The 24,380-nt window shown below is 43.5% G+C and overlaps 2 protein-coding genes across 5 annotated transcripts; both read left to right on the top strand.

Annotated features, from left to right (window-relative positions):
• The first annotated feature begins 1,124 nt into the window (after positions 1–1,124).
• Positions 1,125–4,358, top strand: LOC129863868 (small nuclear ribonucleoprotein Sm D3-like). Its single transcript, XM_055936215.1, has 4 exons — positions 1,125–1,248; positions 3,501–3,639; positions 3,776–3,968; positions 4,106–4,358. The coding sequence occupies exons 2-4, from the start codon at positions 3,514–3,516 to the stop codon at positions 4,171–4,173; spliced, it is 387 nt and encodes a 128-aa protein (XP_055792190.1). The 5' UTR covers positions 1,125–1,248; positions 3,501–3,513; the 3' UTR covers positions 4,174–4,358.
• Positions 4,359–5,132: 774 nt separating this feature from the next.
• On the top strand, positions 5,133–23,963 carry LOC129863864 (calcium/calmodulin-dependent protein kinase kinase 2-like). Of its 4 annotated transcripts, XM_055936205.1 has the most exons (18): positions 5,134–5,452; positions 6,325–6,416; positions 11,423–12,009; positions 13,446–13,493; positions 14,085–14,138; positions 15,160–15,211; positions 16,465–16,598; positions 16,910–16,946; positions 17,201–17,222; positions 17,347–17,438; positions 18,582–18,781; positions 18,917–18,970; positions 19,106–19,179; positions 19,262–19,349; positions 19,436–19,567; positions 20,431–20,543; positions 20,993–21,046; positions 21,770–23,963. In XM_055936205.1, the coding sequence occupies exons 3-18, from the start codon at positions 11,491–11,493 to the stop codon at positions 21,840–21,842; spliced, it is 1,746 nt and encodes a 581-aa protein (XP_055792180.1). In that variant the 5' UTR covers positions 5,134–5,452; positions 6,325–6,416; positions 11,423–11,490; the 3' UTR covers positions 21,843–23,963. The 4 variants fall into 4 exon arrangements, with proteins under 4 accessions (XP_055792182.1, XP_055792180.1, XP_055792179.1 ...); XM_055936207.1 differs by lacking the exon at positions 6,325–6,416 and having other exon boundaries at positions 5,133–5,452; positions 20,998–21,046; positions 21,770–21,858; XM_055936204.1 differs by lacking the exon at positions 6,325–6,416.
• The last annotated feature ends 417 nt before the right edge of the window (positions 23,964–24,380 follow it).

The raw sequence follows: 24,380 nt of genomic DNA, 5'->3' as shown, positions 1-24,380 counted from the left end.
AGGTAAAATAGTAATTCTGCTCATAGATTATGCATGTGTGAACTACACATTGACACATCCAGCCCAAATACTTTCTTAGTCGCCAAATTAACGGAGCATGTCTTTAAGTATATTTGAGCAGTTACATTTACTTTTGATACTTATGTATATTTAAAAGCAAATTCTTTTTGATTTTTACTCAAGTAGCATTTTACTGGTGTCGTATAACAATTGGGTACTTTTTCCACCACTAGATTCAACAGTGGTGTACAATCCTGTAGTACACCAATACTGACAAAAGGGAGGAGCATTGAGAGGGTGCATTGCTTAGAATAAATTACAGTTGCCTACATGACTTCATCCAGTGGCAGCCAGGGTCATGGCAATGTTTATCACACCAGCTGTGAAACTGACCAAACATGCAGAGACACTTTGAAGGAAGCACGAAACAAATGTTGTAGTTGTCTTTGTCAATTAGCCTGAGAAACAAGGGAAATTAGCAAAAGTGGAAGTCGAGTTAAGTATCAAAAGTAAAAGTAAAAGTATAAATAATTAAAAATGTCTTATATTAATAAGCAAACCAGACAGCCTGATTTTCTATTTTTTTATTTTACTGATAGGAAGGAGCACGCTCCAACACTAAGATATTATTGACAAACAAAGCATGTGCTTAGTAAGTCCACCAGATCAGAGGCAGCAGGGATGATCAGGGATGTTCTCTTATTAAGTGTGTGAGACCGTTTTCCTGTCCTGCTAAGCATTCAAAATGTAAGATGTACTTTTAGGTGTCAGGGAAAATTCTTTAGGAATGTAGGGAAGTAAAAGTAATCAAAAATATAACAGTTAAGTAAAGTACAGATACCCCCAAAAAACTACTTAAGTAGTACTTCCAAGTATTTTTACTTAAGAACTTTACACCACTGGTTGAATCATAGCAGATCAGAGTGAAAATGAAAAAAATGGATTTCACATTGCACATATATTTAATTTGTTTAAACACGTTAATCTAAATACGTTTATTTTTTTTTACAGTAGGGTCATCTGTATTGAAGTGGGGGTACGTTGAGAAAGACAACAAGTCCCATGAGGCATCACTTCATGTTTTAACCGGAAGCACTTTTTTCTTCTTCCTTTCTGAAGTTGCATTCTGGGTAGTCGGAAAACGCACAAAGTATTCTCGCTGCTGGTCCATTCATTCGTCGCACGTTGGGTAAGCTTGAAATACAGAATACGGAAATCAAGAAAGAACAACTTCGTTCACGTTGAAAGGTAAACAAAATACAAATGTTGAATGTTTGCTGTAGTTAATGTAGGTAGTTGCCTGTTGTGTTAGTTGCTAGATTACTTTTACTATCAGCGAGGCCGACACACCGACCCTTGCCAGCATGCTGGACCCACATATTAGTATTTTTATTTATTTAACTAGGCAAGTCAGTTAAAAAGAGCACATTATTATTTGACAATTTTGACCTACCCCGGCTAAACACTCCACTAACCCGGACGAGGCTGGGCTAATTGTGCGCCGCCCTAAGGGACTCCCGATCACGGCCGGTTGTGATACAGCCCGGGATCGAACCAGGGACTGTAGTGATTCTTCTAGCACTGATACGCAGTGACTTAGACAACTGCGCCACTCGGGAGCCTATAGTTAACTACGTTTGGCTGTTTTTAAAGTCCTATTTTTATTTACCTGGCTCAGAAATTAACTATCAACATTGGTATTGAAACTCCCTTCTATTTTCAGTAGAATTGAAAAGGTGTGTTACTTTGTTTACAATGTAGGCCAAAACATAAGGCCATACTCAGATTCAGTGTTGTAATAGTGACATGTGCAGGTGTGATTGCAGGGTACAGTGAAAATTGTAGGCTTCGAGCTCCAACATGTAGGACTAAATAACTAGGCCTACAGGGAATTGAATACCATTGCCACAGTAATTGTAGGCCAGGTGCCAATACAATTGCAAAGAACTGCCACAGGTAGCAGGAAACCAGGAAGGAACCACTCAAGAGGGAGTACATCCTCTGGTTGGCCAATTACAAGTTCAGTGCATCTCATTTTAACAATAGTCCAAGGCTGAATCGGGCAAGGCCTGCCATTGCCAACAGTGGAGACCGATCTTGAACTGGGTCAGCACAACCAGGGGTAAGGCAGAGCAGATCAAGCACTTTATATACAGTTGAAGTCGGAAGTTTACACACTTAGGTTGGAGTCATTAAAACTAGTTTTTCAACCACTCCACAAATTTCTTGTTAACAAACTATAGTTTTGTCAAGTCGGTTAGGACATCTACTTTGTGCATGACACAAGTCATTTTTCCAACAATTGTTTACAGACAGATTATTTTACTTATAATTCACTGTATCACAATTCCAGTGGGTCAGATGTTTACATACACTAAGTTGACTGTGCCCTTAAACAGCTTGGAAAATTCCAGAAAATTGTATCATGGCTTTAGAAGCTTCTCAGAAAAAAAACAATAGTACGCAAGTATGAACACCATGGGCTCACGCAGCCGTCATACCGCTCAGGAAGGAGACACGTTCTGTCTCCTAGAGATGAACGTACTTTGGTGTGAGAAGTGCAAATCAATCCCAGAACAACAGCAAAGGACCTTGTGAAGATGCTGGAGGAAACAGATACAAAAGTATGTATATCCACAGTAAAACGAGTCCTATATCGACATATCCTGCTCAGCATGGAACAAGCCCACTGCTCCAAAACCACCATTAAAATAAGACAGACTACGGTTTGCAACTGCACATGGGGACAAAGATCGTACTTTTTGGAGAAATGTCCTCTGGTCTGATGAAACAAAAATAGAACTGTTTGGCCATGATGACCATCGTTATGTTTGGAGGAAAAAGGGGGAGGCTTGCATGCCGAAGAACACCATCCCAACCGTGAAGCACGGGGTGGCAGCATCATGTTGTGGGGGTGCTTTGCTGTAGGAGGGTCTGGTGGACTTCACAAAATCGAACATTTGTGGGTAGAACTGAAAAAGCGTGTGTGAGCAAGGAGGCCTACAAACCTGACTCGGTTACACCAGTTCTGTCAGGAGGAATGGGCCAAAATTCACCTAACTTATTGTGGGAAGCTTGTGGAAGGCTACCCAAAACGTTTGACCCAAGTTAAACAATTTAAAGGCAATGCTACCGAATACTAATTGAGTGTATGTAAACTTCTGACCCACTGGGAATGTGATGAAAGAATAAAGTTGAAATAAATCATTCTCTTTACTATTATTCTGACATTTCACATTCTTAAAATAGTGGTGATCCTAACTGACCTAAGACAGGGAATTTTTACTATGATTAAGTGTCAGGAATTGTGAAACTGAGTTTAAATGTATTTGGCTAAGGTGTATGTAAACTTCTGACTTCAACTGTATTTTATATGTATGGTAGGCTAATCCTTTCCATTTTACTCAAACCAAATGCTGTTTCTTTTATACCTTTTGTATTGTGATGGGTGCCAATTGATTTCTGCAGACTGAGTCTATACCTTGTCTCTGTTTCTACAGGACCCTTGCAAATATGTCCATTGGTGTGCCCATCAAAGTTCTGCATGAAGCAGAGGGCCACATTGTGACCTGTGAGACCAACACTGGTGAAGTGTACAGGGGCAAGCTCATTGAGGCTGAGGACAACATGAACTGCCAGGTAGGTCTTCTGATTGCCTTTAGCGTTCAGACAAATGATCTTGTTTTAGGGGATATTTGTGAGCTCATGTGTATAGGAGGGTTGTGTTTGTCCCTTTTTTTGAGTTGTGTTGTAAGTGTATATAGGTTCCTTTCAGATGTCCAATATCACTGTGACGCATCGGGATGGCCGTGTAGCCCAATTGGAGCAGGTCTATATCCGGGGCAGCAAGATTCGCTTCCTGATCCTACCGGACATGTTAAAAAACGCCCCTATGTTAAAGAGCATGAAAAACAAGAACCAGGGCTCTGGAGCAGGACGGGGTAAGGCAGCCATTCTCAAAGCTCAGGGTGAGTGCTGCTGCTTCTACATGCACCTATGGCGAATGAGGCAATTGCTCATTTGTGCTCAACTAAGGATAAGAAAAGAAAATGCAATTAACTGCTAACTTCTGTGCATCTTTAACTAATTGTCTTTTTTTCTGCAGTGGCTGCAAGAGGACGGGGTCGTGGTGGAGGGATGGGAAGAGGACCCATTTTCCCGAAAAGGCGGTAGTGTCTGCGTTGGTTAATTTAAAATGATTGCGTTGTACAGTTTATTTTTTTCTTTCGAGATTTTGGTACTCTACTTGATCTAATTATTTTGCTAGCCTTTTAAAAAGAAAATCAAGACCTGCTTTTTGACATTGTACTTTTATTTATTTTTTTTGAAATAAATTGTTCTGTCAATTTGTATTTGAATTGCCTTTGGTCTCAATCAAATTCTTATCGTGTGCTTTGTAAACTGACTAACAGTGAAATGCTTATTTACTGGCCCTTTCCAACAATGCTGAGAAATTGAATTAATAGGAAAATAATAACACGAGGAATAAATACACAAGGAGTAACTTGACTATATACATGGGGTACCAGGGCTGAGTTGCTGTGCAGGGGTACAATGTAATTAAGGTAGACATGTACATATAGGTAGGGATGAAGTAACTAGGCAACAGGATTGCTAATAAACAGTAGCAGCAGTGTATGTGAAGGGTCAATTCAGATAGTCCGGTTAACTAATTAGCAGTCATGGGGCGGTGGAAGCTGTTTAGGGTCCTGTTGGTTCAAGGCTTGCTGTGCGGTACCAGAGTGAACAGTCTATGATTTTGGGGGGCTGGAGTCTGACAATTTTTAGGTCCTTCCTCTGACACTGCCGGGTCTAGAGCTCCTGGATGTACTACCCTTCTTGTGTTTGGATGCCAAGCAGTTGCCATACCAAGTGGGGATGCAGCCAGTCAAGATGCTCTCAATGGTGCTGTAGAACATCCTGAAGGGTTATTGGCTTTGTCATGCCTTCACCACTGTGTGGACTCTTGAGTGATTGTGATGTGCAATGCAACTGCTTTTTGATGAACGTCTAACTATACAGTTAGCATTTTACCTGGTTTTCTGGGTCGTCAAATTATATAGTTTTTGTACCACATGGTGGAGCCAGAATGAATCAAGGCTACATTATGCTTCTTGCCAAGAAAGACCAATGCCATGCAAAGTTAGTGTTTTAGCTATGCTCCGACAATTGGGGCTGAATATCTAATTTTCCTTTTGTGAATATTCAGGGAGGGATAAATAAGATAACTCAGAGCGTCCAGCATACGGTCCACGACCTCCAGCGTTTCACCCACTGGCCACACGGTGTCTGCCCAGCTGGATTGGTTCTTCAGAGGATGCTCGCCACCTATCACGATGCTTCGTTCAGTTTCTTCATGTAGCTAGATATTTTACCAGCAACAACACTATTTCATACATAGTCAGGTGGCTAGCATACGGAACGCCCTTAGTTCATAATTGCACACGAAAAGGTAAGTTTTAGAGCAATGATTAGATGGTAATGTTTTTTCTACCATGCGTCACGTTTGTGGTCGAGAGATTGTTTTTACAAAGCGTGAGCGTTGCTTCCACTAATCTTCGTTTAGGTTAGCAATCTAGCCAGCGATACATATATTTTATGCTGTAGCTTGCTAGTTTAATGTAAACTGTTATGAATGTGAACCTTCCAGGGGGCCTTTGATGTTTCTGGTGTGTATGCTTTTGCGTTATTCATCGCCCTTGTCTCGCGCACAAGACATTCTCTATCCGGTCATGAACATTTTAGCCTGCAAGCTGGATTTACTTGATCTAAGAAATGTCAGGGGAATTAACCTTAGTTTGCGTCTACTGATTGTTTTGATGTGCTAAATGACGTGCCCCCGCCCGCCAGGCGACTGGGGTCCTATATGTTTTGTGTATGTACAGGCCATCGGAAACATCTTCGGAATGAATGATCTGGTTACCGACGATAATAATTGTGGGTTTGCATTGACATTGATGCAAATTACTTCCCAATCAATTGAGGATTGACCATATCTATAAGTCATAACAGCTACGGTCAAATCATCATGATACCAGACTTTCCACGTGCACGCTTGCAGCATCTCTGTTCGGTCAAATGTATACCAAATGGGCCTAATAATCGGCACCATCAGTCCCATTGAGGCCTCTGCATAAATAGCACAGTACAGCATCTGTAGTCTGCTTGAGAGAGGAGACTCGTTTTGCCATTCACAGGCTTATCTGGTCTCAAGGACTATCTACAGATCAGTGACAGGGTTGATCTGTTATGATGCTTAGAATACCCCTCTGCTCCAGATGGCATTGTGTTGTTGCCCTCAGAGCAGCATCTGTTTGTTTCCAGGGCTGGAAAGAAGCTGCTTCTTCAGCGATCCACCGTAATGAGGGATCACAGAAGTTGAATGGCTTTAGCCTCAGATCTCTAGGAGCAAGTCAGTAAGTTGTCTGTCTTTGCCTGCCATGGACTCCATTATAGCTGCCTTGACAAAAAGTGACCATGTATAAATAGGTAATCTTGCTACTTGTGTGTGTGAATTTCTCAATCACTGACTGTGTGCATTAGCATCTCAAGCAAGTGGAAATAGATGGCGAGAAACAGGTCAAGACCCATCTGAGATCAAAGTAGGTCATGGGTAGTTGACTGCACTCTGATTCTACTATAGGTTCAAACACAGTGGGTTAGGCAGGCTACCTAGGCCTACATCTTGGGTCACGTCTCACCAAGTTTCTCTCCTCAAGCTAAATCAGTCTATTGTGGAACAGTACATTAAAAGAGAGAGGTTCCCAAAACACTAAATATGTTGTGATTAGGGTTGCAAAGGGCCGGATATTTTACATGGGAAGTTAAGCCCGGGAATTTTTCTTAAATTCATCAAAAGTTAGCTTATAACTGAACCTTTTTTTGTGGCATACACATCAAATAATTCTAGTTATTGTGGCATATTTTGGTTAAACTATCCCCAATTCAATGGAATTGCAACCCTCTGCATGCACAGTTCATTCTTCCATCACATGTACAGCTGATTCTCAAGATCTTGCACACTAATGAGATGCTATTGAGCCCACACTACTATACTGTCTGAGCCAAGGACTACATGTATTCTGGTAAGTTTTGATGGCCAAACTGGGTGAGGTGAATATATTTTATATGACATAAATAATTTTTTGTTAACTAGAAAATAGTAGCCTAGAACAAAGTGTGTTTAAATCATTTCTAACGTGTTAACCATTTCTAACGTGTTAACCATTTCTGCTAGTTAGTTTTTGCTACAATGTGGGTTTTAGCTTCCTTGAGCCTGCTAACTGAGTGTTAATTCACCTGTTTCCATACATGTTTCATTTTAAAACATTTATCTTACAAAGGAGATGTTTAATCTAACTGCTTCACTATTTATCTGTACATGGAATTGTATTTGTTTTTTTTAACTTGTTTTTTTCTAATCTTTACAGGATAATGCCACAGGCACTATCTGATGTGTGGAGACATTTCACTGCAGCTAATGTAGAAGGAAAAGCTGTGTACATTTGCAAATACCACAGAAGGTATTTACATTGGTGACAGAAAATGCTGCGAACATGAAGGTTGCTTGGTCTAAAGTGCAGGAGTCCTACCCTCACGTCTCACCCATTGGCTGTGTTGCTCATGCATTGAATCTGCTCCTCAAGGACATCATGGCACTGCAAACAATGGATACACTCTACAAGAGAGCCAAGGAAATGGTTAGGTATGTGAAGGGTCATCAAGTTATAACAGCAATCTACCTCACCAAGCAAAGTGAGAAGAATAAGATCACCACATTGAAGCTGCCCAGCAACACCTGTTGGGGTGGTGTTGTCATCATGTTTGACAGTCTCCTGGAGGTGAAGGAGTCTCTCCAAGAAATGGCCATATCACAGTCTGCCGATATGGACAGCCCCATCAAGAGGATCCTCCTGGATGATGTATTTTGGGAGAGAGTGGTAAGCAGCCTGAAACTCCTGAAACCTATAGCAGTAGCCATTGCACAGACTGAGGGAGTCAATGCCATCCTGTCTGATGTTCAGACTCTGCTTGCAGATGTAAGAGAAGAAATCCGTACTGCCCTGCCCACTTCACTGTTGCTCCAAGCAGAGGAAACTGCTGTTCTGAAATACATAAAAAAGCATGAAGACTTCTGCCTGAAGCCCATACACGCCACAGCGTTCGTTGGACCCCAAGTATGCTGGCAAGAGCATCCTGTCTGGTGCAGAGATCAACAAGGCCTATGGTGTCATCACTACTGTGTCCCGCCACCTTGGCCTGGATGAGGGCAAGGTTCTTGGCAGTCTGGCGAAGTACACTTCCAAGCAAGGGCTTTGAGATGGAGATGCAATATGGCAGTCGTGCCAACATATCTCATCAGCCACCTGGTGGAAGGGGCTTTGTGGATATGAGGCTCTTTCCCCTGTTGCCTCCATCATCCTCCAAATCCCACCAACATCAGTCGCCTCAGAGCGCAACTGGTCCTTGTTTTGGAACACACACCAAAGCACGCAACATGATGACTTATATAAGGGTTGAAAAATTGGGGGCCATCCGGGCAAATTTGAGCCTTTTTGAGCCTGACAACAAGCCATCCTCAACAAGGTTGGAAAGTGACAGTGAAGATGAGGCCTCAGAGTCTGATGTTCAAGAGGTGGACATTGAGGAGGTCCAGGGAGAAGACATGGAAGCTTGAGAGGAAGGCAACCAAAGCTTTAGTTTCTAGACTATCATTTTAGATGTATGTTGAAAACATTTTTGGGAGATGCGATGGATCATTGGGGATCATTCAATATTCCCTTTCTTTTGTTGTTCAGTGAAATCATCCCATGTGAAGAGTCAACTAATTTAATTAAAGTTCAATTTGTGACTAAATTGTTTTTTACATTTCTATTGGAAGGATTTAAGTCTAATTATGTCTATTATGTCTAATGATAAGGTAAAAGGTTTATGTTTGCCTCCCGGGTGGCGCAGTGGTCTAAGGCAGTGCATCGCAGTGCTAGCTGTGCCACCAGAGACTCTGGGTTTGAGCCCAGGCTCTGTCGCAGCTGGTAGCGCACAATTGGCCAAGCGTCGTCCGGGTTAGGGAGGGTTTGGCCGGTAGGAATATCCTTGTCTCATCGCGCACTAGCGACTCCTGTGGCGGCCCGGGCGCAGTGCACGCTGACCAGGTCGCTAGGTGTACGGTGATTCCTCCGACACATTGGTGCGGCTGGCTTCCGGGTTGGATGCGCGCTGTGTTAAGAAGCAGTGCAGCTTGGTTGGGTTGTGTTTCGGAGGACGCATGGCTCTCGACCTTCGCCTCTCCCGAGTCCGTGCGGGAGTTGTAGCGATGAGACAAGACAGTAACTACCAGCAATTGGATACCACAAAAAAGGGGGTTTAAAAAAGTTTGTTTGTCTCCATATGATATGGTAAATATATCTAATGCAAAAAACATCTACAGTTAAATGGTATTAATATTAATTTTAATATAATCCCGTTAATTCCCATGGAAAGTTTCCACCTCTGAATATTCCCCAAAATGTGCAACCCTAGTTATGATGCCATTCATATGATGTTAGGTTGCACAGGACATTCCTATAATGTTGACAGAACACCTGGTATAAGTTCTTTAAATGAACTTATGGTAGTTGTCTGGGATGTTGCAAGAATATTCTTGTGATATTCACATAGGTTGCACAGAACAAATAAGTCACAGTTTAGTTTAGTCAACATGGGAGGGAACAGTGCTCTGCTCTGAAAATAATGAAGGGGCACTTCGTTGTTTATTCTCTGTTGAAACTGGCCCCTGTTTGATATTGTTATTGTGTTGTTACTTGGTAACGAAGGATGGAGGAAGATTCCCAAGGGTTCCACGTCATGTTCTGGAAATGTGTCTCTTCTTCAAAAGATAAACACACAAGAATCACTGCTCTAGCCTGTTTCCCCTGGTAACACTGGGGCCACTAACTTTTTCAGTTGGTGGCCCAGCCCATGATTAAATATTTTGTTGCTGCGTCACACAATATAAAAAAACAGTAATCACTTTATGTTACTCGCAGTGAAATAAGCAGTTGAAACAATAACAAAGTGTTCTCCCCGCCACTATTTCAGTCAGTAAAAAGCTGAGGAAAGAGGCTGGAGAAGTTGGGGTCAATTTCAATTCAGGAAGTACACTGAAATTCACATTTTCTTCAATATTTTTTAATTGGAATTGGGGTTTGGTTTACTTTCTGAATTGACCCGGAATAGAAATGGAATTGACCTCAACCCTGTTGTTGAGTAGGAGATGTGATGAGGCAGGGGTCATTGGTGAAGTACAGCAGGTACCAACAGGGAGAAAGGCTACAGAGAGCTTCTACATAGGCTTAGACAACACAAGCCACGAGCACCCACTCCAAGCTGAGTGGGAGATGTGATTGAGGGGACAGGGAGGGGGTGGATAGAAGTGGTGTGAGGCAGAGCAGGAGAGACACAGAAGACAGAGATTATAGAGGCAGCTATAGGGAGTTGTATGAATAGAGAAAATGTGAAAGTGAGAGTCCAGGAGAGAGCATAAGCAATTCACTCCCAGAAGACTGTGGTGGTAAAGAAAGAGGGAGGGATGTATAGAAGAGACAGACAGTGTGGAGGTAAGGGGGGGGGAGAAGAGAGTCAAGGCCACCTGGATGGGGCGTCTCTTCCCACACACCTTCTCCTCGTTGTGAACTTGGCTGGGGGATGAGTGTATTTTTTCCTGTCGGCTTTGATTTCACAGTCTATGGTGCCCACTCAGTTCGCACACACTGAGCTCCAATCCCCTCAACACCATGTCAGGAATCAACCTGCCGAGAGAAACCGCTCCGTCTTTACCACCCTTGACGGGCAGAGTCAACATCAGAACAGATAATGGACCCAGATTGGGTTGTGAACAGGGAGGTGTACTTGAGATAGAGGTAAACAACCTTGTTTGGCTAGAATAGATAACCCAACCCCCTATAGAGACTTTGGGAGTCCAACCATTCTGAGAAGTTGTTACTGATTCCTGCCCTGTTTGAAGTTGTTAGCACATGGAGAAGCAGTATGCTAGTAACGTTGCCTAGCCTAAGTACAAACAGCTGTAGGTTGATTTGGTTCTGAAGAATGTTTATGAAGTGTCTTTGTGTTTGCGTCATCTTGTTAGGATTTGTTTGTTGGCACCTCAACTCGTTTTCAGTTGAAAGAGCAAAGATAATGTTGCAGGTTGGAATTCCAAGTGTGTCTGGCTCATTTTACGTTGAGCAGTCGCTCTTATCCAGAGCAACATACACTTTTGCTATTTTGCCCTTGAGCAAGGTCAGGACCAAGGCTCTATGTCTGTCTACCGACCTGTGTTGTAAATGATAACTAAAATGTCTGACATTTAGGCTTTTTCATTGTTCATCAAGTCCTCTGTGTTGAAAAGTGGAATATCATTTTTATTTTGTGTTTTTGCTTTTAGTGCCCTGCTCTCCTGAGGTAGACTACTGATGGAACAGCGACATACAAGCTCTGGGGACAGTCGTTGTCATGTTTCCATGCGTTTCCTCCTGGCCCTCTGCTGAGCCCCCGTCGCCCTGCGGTCATGTCTCCCTGCCCACACACAGTCACACACAGCCCCTGCCTGACCTACTGTGCAGCTGCCCCGCCCCGAAGATGAACTCCCGCCCCGTCCCAGACTACATGGAGTCCCTCATCGTGGTGACCGAGTACGAGCCCAAGGGGGGTGATGAGGTGGAGGACATGGAGTGCTCTGAGACCCCTGAGCCCGGCGCGCCCCCCTTCAGAACCCACTCCTGCGACCTGCTGTCCCACTCTGTGGGCCACCCCGAGGCCCTGTCCCCTGAGCCCCAGGGGCACAGGGGAAGACTAAACCTGTCAGACCGAAAGCTGTCCCTGCAGGAGCGCTCCCAGACGGCCTCGTCCCCCAACGGGCGCTACATCTACCCCTCGCTGCCCTACTCGCCCATCACCTCGCCCCAATCCTCCCCCCGGCTGCCCCGTAGACCCACCGTGGAGTCTCACCGCGTCTCCATCACTGACCTGCAGGTAGGCACCACCGCCACAGCCCTTCTGCCTTTTAAACCCCCCCCCCCCCCGGTCTTTGGAATAAAACACAATTTTGTGTTGGTCAAACTCTATGAACACACATCAGCTGAACTTGTGTATTTGTCTCCAGTGGTAAATAAAGCAGCATACAGGTATAAAGGTTGAGCATATGTGAAGGTAAGGTCCATGGTGTTAGTAGATGCCAGCTCACTCCCCAGTAGATCTCAGAAGCGTAGTCCAGTAGACTCCCTGTAGAGATGGCTTGTGTCCCAAATGGCACCATATTCCCTGCATAGTGCACTACTTTTGACCCGAGCCCTATGGGACCTGCTATTTGGGATGCAGACTTGGGCTGCATTCCACACACTTAAAGGCACACCCTCCTCCACTTACCCTCGCCTTATGGTCCTTGGGGGAATCCCCGCCGCCATCTTTGCCATCGGTCCAAACAATTAGCCAAGCAAGAAAAGTTGGCAACGAAAGCCCCTCAGCCCTCGTTTGTGACCGAGTGTTCGAGTGTACATTTCTTTTCACTCCGGGGCCTGAAACGCCCCAAAATTCAATTTGCAATGATTGTACATCCGCTAAGAAAAGTCATTCAACACTTAAAACCAACATCAATATGGAGAAGTCAACATACCAGTATAAGTAAAAACAAATGTAAATAAATTAGAAATTGTGCTACTAATGCACATGATGGCACAAACACGTCTCGTAAAAGTAATGGTCTTTTTGTTTGGTTAGCTTTTGGAAACGTTATCTAGCATAAACAACTTTCCCTGACATTGCACTTATACGTTGTCATTTTCGATTTACCTGATATCGTTGGATGGCTAGTATTCGATGCCTGTGGATGTGTTGTCTTCTAGCCAAGATATGAAATTCAATCATAATAAACTGTAGTGCATACAAAGCACACACAATAGCTACCGGGGGTTCCATGATGACTGAAAAACAACCGTGGGACGAGTGAAGAATTTCCTGGGCAAGGGCAGTCCATTTAAAATGAATGAATTCCTCCCTTGCACTGCAAGTGTCAACTCCTCATACGTCATGATACGTCGTCAGAAGTGTTCACTTAATTTGAGGGCTGAGGGGAGAAGGTGTGTCTTTTACATGTTTGGAATGCAGGCATGATCTCTCTGCTTGCTAGGCTGTTACCCTGCTCCCCGAACACCCCTAGACTTTACAGGCAAAAACTAGCAGATCCCATTACTCATGAATGGTACAGGCTTATATGTTTTTTATGTTTAGTCATGCTGACTTCTGGTAGTTTGTTTTCCAAGTTGAAAAAAAAGGAAGGTTTTGTTAGTAAACGCATTGCTTTTACATGGATTATTGGTTCTCCTAATGCTACACCTCGTGTGGTTCTGGCAGACCAAGAAAATGCATTAGTCATGCAAAGACGTCAGCTTCTCTCTCTCTCTCTCTCAAAGGACTGCGTGCAGCTCAACCAGTACAAGCTGAAAGATGAAATCGGAAAGGTACTGTTGTCGCTCCTCAAAGCACTTCACCATTCCTCCACCTATGGCTTACTGTGCGTGTTTAAAAAGTCGGGGGGGGGGGGATCATTAAGGACACGGTTGCCGTCATTCTCACTTCTTCCTGCCAGCCTTGTCCTCATTTCAAATTCCCTAAAATCCCTGGCCTAGGGAGAGTTAGAGGAGGATGAGAGGCTGGTATAAATAGCCCTAGTCCCCTCTCCTCTCCTTGGGCAGAGTGGGCCTGTTCTGTGTGAAGCAGTAGACAATGGGAGCCTCAGGATGGGTGAAGTTGGAGAGAGTTCTGCCTGCTGTCTAAAGTGTCTGTGTGCGTGTATGTGTATGTGTATGTGTATGTGTGTGTGTGTGTGTGTGGGGGTGGTGGAAGGGGGGCGGGTAGATTTAAATTTGACTACTAGATTTGAAGCAGCTGGTTCTCATTGAGAGTACTCGGTCCACACATTTCCGGTGGGTCAGCTTGGGATAGCTATTGTGTGTGTGTATTCTTTTGAGTGTGTACTGTAGGTTTTTATTTGTGTGGGTGATTGACAGCTACTGAACATCACACTGCCTGTGCTCCTGTTCTCTGACAAGGGCTCCTATGGTGTTGTCAAGCTGGCCTACAATGAAGACAACAACACTTACTACGTGAGTCCTGCTGGCCATCTTACACACAGACACACACAGTGGCGATTTTAGCGTGTACAGTTGAAGTCGGAAGTTTACATACACCTTAGCCAAATACATTTAAACTCAGTTTTTCACAATTCCTGATATTTAATCCTAGTAAAAATTCCCCGTCTTAGGTCAGTTAGGATCACCACTTTATTTTAAGAATGTAAAATGTCAGAATAATATTTGAGATAATGATTTATTTCAGCTTTTACTTCTTTCATCACATTCCCAGTGGGTCAGAAGTTTACATACACTCAATTAGTATTTGGTAGCATTGCCTTTAAATTGTTTAACTTGTGTCAAATGTTTTGGGGTAGCCTTCCACACGCTTCCCACAATAAGTTGGGTGAATTTTGGCCCATTCCTCCTGACAGAGCTTGTGTAACTGATTCAGGTTTGTAGGCCTCCTTGCTCGTACACAATTTTCAGTTCTGCCCACAAATTTTCTATAGGATTGAGGTCAGGGCTTTGTGATGGCCACTCCAATACCTTGACTTGTTGTCCTTAAGCCATTTTGCCACAACTTTGGAAATATGCTTGGGGTCATTGTCCATTTGGAAGACCCATTTGCGACCAAGCTTTAACTTCCTGACTGATGTCTTGAGATGTTGCTTCAATATATCCACATCATTTTCCCAGCTCATGACGCCATCTATTTTGTGAAGTGCACCACTCCCTCCTGCAGCAAAGCACCCCGACAACATGATGCTGCCACCCCCGTGCTTCACGGTTGGGATGGTGTTCTTCGGCTTGTACGCCTCCCCCTTTTTCCTCCAAACATAACGATGTTCATTATGGCCAAGCAGTTCTATTTTTCCTCCAGCCATTGCCACAAGCCCGTCCTCCCCAATTAAGGTGCCACCAACCTCCTGCGATGTGCACAGGTTTGTAGCATGTAACTACAATCCCCTTTACTGTACATCTCTCCATACTTTGATGTCAGACCTCTTTCCCTCTCCTCCCTCTCTCCCTCTTCCTCCCTCTCTCCCTCCAGGCAATGAAAGTGCTGTCCAAGAAGAGGCTGATGAGGCAGGCAGGTTTCCCACGTAAGTACTGAGGCATATGGTCAATCCAGCTGGGATTACATAGACTATTCTAGGACACTACAGTGAGACTTTGCTGTTGTAGACCAGTGGTCACAAACCTTTTCTGAGTCAAGATGCAAGCCAAGATCTACCACTCAGATAAAAAAAACATGTACCTATTGAAAACAGTTTTGTAGCAATGAGGTTTGTAATAGGCTACATCATTGCGTGTTGGCTATGCTTGAATTACCCTGCCAATGTTCTTCTCAGACCATTTTTATTTTTTTAATTTTTTTAAATGTAGATATATGATCATGATAATTTGTTGTATTACTTGTGAAGCACAGTGGAGTGAGCAATATAATTGGCTTTTTATTTAATTTTACTGGACTGATGGCCTGCATCTCATGGTCAGTCTGAGGGGGGAGGGAGCAGCGGTGAGGCTGCCTCGCAGCCGACTCACCGTCCCTCCTCTCTCCCTCCCTCCACTGAGAAAAGGGAGCACAGTCTTTCAGCTGAGTACGACACTCAAGTCGCACAGCATTATTTCTGCCTCTTGCCTTAATTCATGTTAGTCCGATGTCCATATAAAGTGAAATATTACTCAATTTAAAAAAGAGACAAGCCGCTAATAATAACAATGCAAACTTATGGGAACACTTTGCTGTACTCATTCATACAGCTGTAGTGCTGGTTGTAGCGTGAGTGGAAGTAGGGAGAACACACATTTTATGGATTATAAAAGTTTTGAACAAAGTGTTGACAGTGCTGAATAATGACTTGAACATGAACTTACTCATCAGTGCTTTGCTGTATTCGTTGACTCTCTCTAGTCATGCTTTTGAAATCTCTCGGTATCAACTTTGCTGTGCGTTTGAGGTTTCTTTTCACAGTCTATGGCTCGAGGGAACTGTGCAAACACAGTGATCTGAGCTTTCTGATTGGCCAGCTGTAGGCCTGTAGGTGCACTTGATTTGCTCTCTGGGCCTGCCAGGTAGGCAGAGTTCTACGTTCAGACACATGAAATGGTTGAAAATGGGAACACTTTGCCTTCCCGGCGCTAGGGCTGCTGAATCAAGTGCACCTACCGTCAACAGCACAAAAAACAAAACAAAAAAAATAGGAACGCAAGGCTTTATCGTTGTTGCTTTTTACAGAAATGTTTGGTGATCGACCAGTTGATCGCGATTGACCGGTTGGTGACCACTGCTGTAGACTAACAAGGCCACTACACTTTTTCTCCCCCCTCCCCCCTCCTTCCTGTCCACCTGCAGGGAGACCACCCCCCCGCGGAGCCAAAGCAGCCCCCGAAGGCCCCCCTCAGCCAAAAGGACCTCTGGAACGGGTCTACCAGGAGATTGCCATCCTAAAAAAGCTGGACCATCCCAATGTAGTGAAGCTGGTGGAGGTGAGGCTCTACAATCTGGATGGTGTTTGTCCTCTTAACTCAAGCTGTTGTCTATTGCCAATGCATAATACATTTGTAACACATTATGTCACTGTTTGAGTTCAGTGTTATTTTCATGAAACAGGAACCTCCTTGCTTCAATTGTTTTGTCAAAAATGTTATAAAATATTATTGTGACAGCTCGTTGGCACCGTGGCACTGTCAGTGATTGCAAGTGAATTTGTGTTCACAACAGTCTGCTAGTATTGTAGTGTGCTGTCGGTCTAGTATGTGTGCTCCTCTAAACCTGCGTCCCTCTCTTCTCCTGCCAGGTTCTTGACGACCCTGGTGAGGACCATCTGTACATGGGTAAGATTGGCCTGATTCTGCACTTGGCAGCGCATACACACACACACACACACACCGATAGATATCCCTTCAGTTCACATTACACAGTCACTGTTTAACATCGTTACGACGGATCGTTATGAGGTGTGAGACACACATGTCCCACTCACTTCCTAATCAGACCCACTCACAGATCTGATCATTTTAATCATGATAACTAACTATCTGAAAGCGTTGATGATGTAGTAATGATGGCATCTCTGTTCTTTTTACAGTGTTCGAGCTGGTCAAAAAGGGGTGGGTTAATCCTCTTGCTACTGTAATCAGTATAAACTGGAGTGAGCTCAATCTCGTTAAGCACTGACGCTCAATTTACTGCTCTCTCGCTGTGTCTGTGTCTGTGTGTGTCGCTCGTGCACAGGGCTGTGATGGAGGAGTTGCCCACAGACAAGCCGCTGAATGAGGACCAGGCTCGGTTCTACTTCCAAGACCTGGTCAGGGGGATTGAGTTCTGTGAGTGGATTCTCTTCTCTAATCACAGTACTGTCTGTGCTCTCCCTCTCTTTGCTGCTGCACACCGGTAGCACACCTGTGTTCCCTACAAATGCTGTTGTGAATGAAAAAGATTTGCAGCCACACCCTGGCTGCGAAGCCGAAACATCTGTCCCTGATGCAGTGAAAATAATACAAATGAAGTAATCTTCATGTGACCTCTTTTTGAGTGTGGATCCATCACACCTTTTTTGCTAGTCTGAATTTATGGGTTTTACGCACCCACCAAACATTTGGGAGAGCACAATGGTCTTCGTCTGATTAGCTACTCTTCCGCTCTTCAGCCACCCACTGCCTCCTTTCCCCAATGCACATAATCACAATGGCTTTCGGTGGCATTATTGCACTCAAGCACAGGGTGCATCCTAAGTGGCACCCTATTTCCTATATGGGGCTCTGGTCAAACTAGTGCACTATATAAGGCATAGGGTGCCATTCGGGACACCCAGGCTTACCACAAGCTCTGTCTTCTACCAGAGCAGTACACACGGAGAGATGGAGGGAGAGAGATGCACTGTAAGGGTACTACAAAGCAGCACTCAAACCTCTCTTCCTCTCCCACATACAACTACTCAGACACCCTCCCTTCACTTTAACACAAAGAATCCTCATTTCCCTGTATCTTCAGGAGGTGTTATACAGAGGTGTGTTTGTAACAGATTGAGATCGCACCTGAACAACTCACCCACAGCTTAAAATGGCGCCATTGAATCAGATCCTTTTCAGCGCTTAGTAGGTTGTCAAATCAAATCAAACTTTATTTGCCACACGCGCCGAATACAACAAGTGTAGACTTTACCGTGAAATGCTGACTTACAAGCCCTTAACCAACAGTGCAGTTCAAGAAGAAGGAAATATTTACCAAGTAGACTAAAATAAAAAGTCATAATAAAAAGTAACACAATAAGAATAACAAGCAAGTTTGCGAGCAGAGGGTCACTAGTTGGAGCCGTGCTATGGACAGGGACTGTGAAGGAAGCGATACCGTTTAGCAGCACAGTGACGCTGGTTACAGAAGGAGAAATGAAAAGTAGTAACATGTATGACTCGTTACCGTGAGAGCCTCTGCTAAATGACTAATAATACTGTGCTGCTGTTCTCCAGTGCATTACCAGAGGATCATCCACCGGGACATCAAGCCCTCTAACCTCCTGGTTGGGGAGGACGGTCACATTAAGATTGCTGACTTCGGGGTCAGTAACCAGTTTGAGGGGGCCGACGCCCTCCTGACCAGCACGGTGGGCACGCCCGCCTTCCTCGCCCCCGAGACCCTCTCCGAGACCAGGAAGAACTTCTCTGGCAAGGTGAATGAGCTTCTGTCACCCCCTGGAATGCTCTTTGGGAATGAAATATGATCTATTTCCTCTCTGATATTCCTTAAGGGCAGCTGTTATGAGGAAATGATGTGGGTTTTAAGTGAATTCTGTTTCTTCTTATAGGCATTGGATGTTTGGGCCATGGGAGTGACGCTGTACTGTTTCGTGTTCGGAGTGGTAAACCTCTCCTCCTACTGTGCTCTATATGTTATTACAATCCACAGCTGCATGATGCAATAGTTCAGCCTTATGACCAATACAGAACAGGTTTCACCTGACGCGTTCTCATTTGAATGTGACTCCTGTCAACAGTGTCCCTTTATGGATGAACGCATCATCAGTCTTCATCAGAAGATCAAGACTCAGCCAGTGGAGGTGCCAGAGCAGTGAGTTCTCCGTTCAACTCTATTGGGAGGGATACGATGCATGATTAATGAAGGACCCTAACCCTTGTTGTGGCCCCTACAGTTCAGACTTATCTGACGATCTGAAAGATCTGCTACTGAAGATGCTTGACAAGAATCCAGAGACCAGGATATCAGTACCGCAGATTAAGGTCTGCTTTTTAGTGATTTGTGTGTGTTTGTAATGTACTTGGTGTGTGTGGCTGCATCACGTTGGGCCTCTCTCTGCTCCCTCCAGGTGCACCCGTGGGTGACGCGGCAAGGAGCGGAGCCCCTCCCTCTGGAGGATGATAACTGCTGCATGCTGATCGAGGTGACCGAGGAGGAGGTGGAGAACTCTGTCAAACACATCCCCAGCCTGGCCACTGTGGTGAGTGGTGGGAGGAGAACACACAGGCCACACTGCATTGCCTTCATAGCTAGAATCTGTAGTTGATACTTCCTTTTTTTGGACTTATAAATGAATGATATATGCCCATTGATTCTTGAAGAATATAACTTATAAATGCCTCGTGAGCTTAGTTCAACTGTCACACCCCATCAGAACACAAAATGAAAGCTTGTTTTACTCTAATGTTTGTAAATAAAGCAAATGTAAACGAACACTATATAGCCTCAAAACATGGTTTTAAACTATCATTTTGATATCCATAGCTCTGTTTATGAATTAAAGAGTGGTTATATTTCTCCAGGCCCATCCCTCAGATTTTTACAAAAACAGGGGCGGGGTAAATGCGTTGTTAATTGTTTCAGTTAAGGATTCTAGCTTTAACACTGGATTAAACATGATAGCACTGGATTAAACATGATAGCACTGGATTAAACATGTTAGCACTGGATTAATGGCTCAGAACTCACACTGTCTCATTTTGCAGCAGACAGTCTCTTGGTGTACTGGGACAAGAGGCCACACTTTACAGTTCACAAAAGATACCTTATGAATATTCATTCGTTGATTTAATATCGTCAGTTTCCTTTCAGCTCTTTAATTGTTTCATCTACAGTTACTGTTGTACAGCTGGGTAGTTTCACTCTTTACAAAGAAGTTATAAAGTAATTAAACCATGAGGGCAACTTGATATGAAGTGTTGTAACTAATAAACGACTGACCAGAAAAAGTGAATGATAAATTTAGGACATTTGAATGATCTGCTCATAGCCACTCTGCTCTGTGACAGGTGTCATTCTTAACTCTGTGGTATAGCCCATTCAAATGTCTCTCTGTGTCTGTAGATCCTGGTGAGGACCATGCTGAGGAAGCGCTCCTTCGGGAACCCCTTTGACTGGGGCCGTCAGAGAACCGAAGACCGAAGCCCCGGTCTGTCTGCACCAGGACACATGCTCACGTAAGTCCCCCTCTCTTAGGCCTTTTACACTACTCTCTAGTCAGTGGATGAAACATCTTTTCTGAGCAGTGAGGGTTGCAAAATATCTGTATTTTTCTCAGGTTTTCCCAAAATCCTGGATGTAGGATTCTGGATTTCCTACTTATTTCTGGAACATTTCTAGAAAACCTGGCAACTTTAAGAAAGTTTCCAGAAATGTGGAACCCTAAAATCACTTACTAATGTAATGTAGCTTCATATTGCAATAGAAAAGCTCAGTGTTGGGGGTTCTTTTGTACATGGCTAACTATTTTTATCTTGCTAAATTGATTCTTAATTGTCATTAAATGATAGTAGGATGTCACGTAGATGGTGTTAAGATTTACTTGTGATATACTTGTCTGTGCTTGCTGTAGCAACCTCTTAATCTGCCCCCCCCCCCCCCCCCCCCCCTCCCTCCTGCCCGCCAGCAAAGGGAGAGCGGGCAATGTGAGATACTGCTACATTCATAGTAACCAAAGAAGGTAAAGGACTATGGGCCTGCCACTGCCTTGCCTGCCTATCTATCTCAATACTATTCAAGTGGTATGAAACTCACTTAAGTCCATAGGCATGAGTGGTGTTCGTTGTCAAGTGCTCCTGTGTAACAGATCAACATGCAGTCAAGGGAATAATTATAGCCAATACACAGGGGTACTTGAAACCATGTCTGGGAACCTCTTGCTGATCCCTAACTGGGGTGACATGGGGTTCCCTTACGACCAAGTGCAATCTAAGGTGTTTCTGGCCAAGTGTGAACTGTACAGCAATGAGCAGAGCAGAAACCGTCAGGTCAGCAAATTAGAATGAATCAATCTCATCCTTGGCCAAGCACTTATAGAACTGCAGCCTAAACACTTTCCCTGTGAAAACCGGGATTTAAATTTGGCCGAATATCTGTATTTAAAAAATGGGTCACTGATTCCTCCGCATGCAGCATCACAATACCCCCCTCCCTCCCAAGGACATACCAGTGAACTACTTTGATGTTGTTTTTTAAAAATCTCTGACCTGAATGTTCAACTAACAGCTTGCTAAGTTCCCTCTCTGCGCAATCTCTCCAGATATGTAGCTAACAAGTGAATGGTTGCGCTCAGTTTCCCAGCTAAACTGAGGTTAACTAGCTGTATCTCTACAGTGATAGAATTGCCACAGGTACTTAGCACTGATGGCTGTATTGAATTCTGCTCCTCCGGTTTGTTTCCTAGGAAACAAGAGAGCGGGGAGGGCATGAGAAGTGTGGACCTGCCCTTGGTGGGCGAAGATGAGGCTCTTTCCTGATGCGGTGTGGTTTCTCAGCGCGAGGGCGGAGGCATGCTAGCGAATTATGTTGGTTGAAGCCACTAATGTCTTTTGTGGAGGTGGACAGGACTGTTATAGGGATGTGACGGGAGCCTGAACACCCTTTTGGTGAAAGCTCCCTCCTGACTGTCACTCACTAACACCCATCTGTAATGCTCATGTTTCTAGTCATAGCATGCTCTGTCTCAGGCTTCTGATATAAAGGTCTGTATTAGCCGAGGTACATGTGTTTCTCCGGGCCTCTCCTCCGTTTGAAAAGGCTCTCACGTTTACTGCAGGGGGATGGGAGGGGGTGTTTGTGAACACATATTAGTAGAGCAAGTTACTTGACTATGATTGTCTGGACCACTCATCATTAATGTGGACAGTTTTGTAACGATAAACAGGAGAGGTTTATTGAAACGAAAAATAGAGAAAAAAAAAGCTTTACTACATTCATAGTATGCATGTGAGTTTGTTTCCTTGCACATTCATAGAATTAGTTATTGATGCACAATCTATTTATTTGATTCATTCAGTCCTCACTAATGGTTTGTTGTAAAATGTCTCCCCGTTATTACAACTGGTAACGAGCTTTTAAAAAGGGCGTGTTTTCTAACGCGTTTACTTGTCAAACGTGCGGCGGTCCAAGGGGATGATACAATGTTGAAGCTCAAGTCAAAATAATGTGTTTGTGGCATGTTTGTTTCTTTAAGCTTTTTATATGGTAATAGATTGACGGGTGTGGTTTTTAAACATCTCATTTTCAGGACACCAAAAAGAAAATCAATTGTGTATTTTGTAAACTAATAGCAAACACCTTTAAAACAAGTTACTATTTCTAATTGCAATGTCATTGTGAAATAATAGGAATTATTGTCTCTTACAAATTCATTTCACTCCCAGGCACATAGTGTGGCTGCAGACCTCTTGTACAAATCTATGCATGTCATATCTGTTATGGAAATGTTGGAATTCATTTGACATAGATAAAGTTGTGATCAGATATGGTAAGATACAAACGTGCTAGTAGAACTCAGACATTGCCACTTGGGTGCAACTCTTTTTCCATGTCTAAGCGGTCGAATGATCTCCCCAGTTGTCTTGTGGCATGTTTTTGTTTACCTCTTGCCTTTTTTTGCATGCAGTTAGACAGTGTTTGTGTGTGGATAGCTACAGTCACTGGACATGTTTGTGGTTCCATAGTATATCATTGAAACGACATTAATTCAACAATTAATGCTTCCAACATACAGATTTTTTTCAGCACCAACGTGTTGAATGTATGACAAAGGTACACAGTTTTTTTTGGGGGGGGGGGGTGAACATTTCTTGCATGTCACTGCTGTATGTTAAAACAATCTGAATTGTATGTTGTGTGTTTTTTAAGACTTATTACTTACTATGCATACGAAATGTCACTCTGTGGTGCAGCGCTCAACCCTGTCATTGGTCTGTCATGTATACTGTGTTGTTAGATGGTACAGTATCTAATTGAGGTCTCTGTATACAGTAGCTGACCGCTTAGTATGGCAGTAGCTGTTTGGAGATCTCACCATCTTGTGTAAAATGTTCAGGAATAATATTATGGAATATTAAAATGAAGGAGACGATACTGACTATGACCTCAGTCCAGATCAGAAGCGGCTGTTAGAACGCTGGGTCTGTAACCGTAAGGTTGCTAGTTTGAATCCCTGAGCTGACGAGGGAAGAAAATGACATTACGACTTATTTTATCACTCCACATGAAAGTGCTCCCCTCCCCTTCATTATATCAAAGAAGAGGTTGGGTTTGACTACAGGGCTGAATTAAATGCAACCCACAGAATTCTGTATTATATTTGTATTTATACATATATTTAATCTTCGCTTTTTGTTTCAGTCTTTGCCCAATCTTATTGAAAATGATTAACATTACTGTCCATATCACACAATTTACTGTAGCATAATGCCATCCATTGTAGTGAGAGCTTTGGTGCCTCTACCTAAATGCATGCCAACATACTATAAAAATACCATTGAATTGTCATAGCATAACAGAGCTTCTCACAAAACAAGAGCTCATGATGATTGAATCTATTGTATCCAGTTCATTATTTGAGTAAATGACGGTTAACTTTCTGCAATGTGTCCTGTGTCTGTCACATTATTGTTGGGTATTTTTGCTGTAGGGTATTGTTGAAGCACTTGGTCACACGTTTTCAGGCCATCGTAGGTAATGGCCATACTGTATGAACATCAATTTATGTTACACAAAATGACCACCAGAGTGCATCCTATGCCATTTCATGATACAATATGGACTCTGCATATTCACTGCCTCGGTCAAAAATGAATGGCTATAGCTGAATAATACTTATAGGCCTAATAGGTGAATGTATTATAAGAGTTGTATTCAACAAGTTTGCTTGCAGCTGGTTTATGTCTATGGTGAATTAGTTTAATAAGTGGATTAGGGATGTTATTTAATAAATCAAGAATGGTTCGTTATTGCCGGGTTAACATTTTGGGAGGTCACCTAGACCTGCTTTACAGAAC

Source organism: Salvelinus fontinalis, chromosome 10 (genome assembly GCF_029448725.1).
Source record: "Salvelinus fontinalis isolate EN_2023a chromosome 10, ASM2944872v1, whole genome shotgun sequence".
NCBI classification, from domain to species: Eukaryota; Metazoa; Chordata; class Actinopteri; order Salmoniformes; family Salmonidae; genus Salvelinus; species Salvelinus fontinalis.
This window is presented reverse-complemented; position numbering and strand designations above follow the sequence as displayed.

Bases quoted from the DNA above. Each gene is read 5' to 3' on its own strand.
- LOC129863864 (XM_055936204.1), top strand. From the start codon at position 11,491: ATGTTTCCATGCGTTTCCTCCTGGCCCTCTGCTGAGCCCCCGTCGCCC. The intron at 19,350-19,435 runs GTCTGCTTTTTA...TGCTCCCTCCAG, and splicing joins TATCAGTACCGCAGATTAAG to GTGCACCCGTGGGTGACGCG. The intron at 19,568-20,430 runs GTGAGTGGTGGG...CTGTGTCTGTAG, and splicing joins TCCCCAGCCTGGCCACTGTG to ATCCTGGTGAGGACCATGCT.
- LOC129863868 (XM_055936215.1), top strand. From the start codon at position 3,514: ATGTCCATTGGTGTGCCCATCAAAGTTCTGCATGAAGCAGAGGGCCAC. The intron at 3,640-3,775 runs GTAGGTCTTCTG...GGTTCCTTTCAG, and splicing joins AGGACAACATGAACTGCCAG to ATGTCCAATATCACTGTGAC. The intron at 3,969-4,105 runs GTGAGTGCTGCT...TTTTTTCTGCAG, and splicing joins AGCCATTCTCAAAGCTCAGG to TGGCTGCAAGAGGACGGGGT.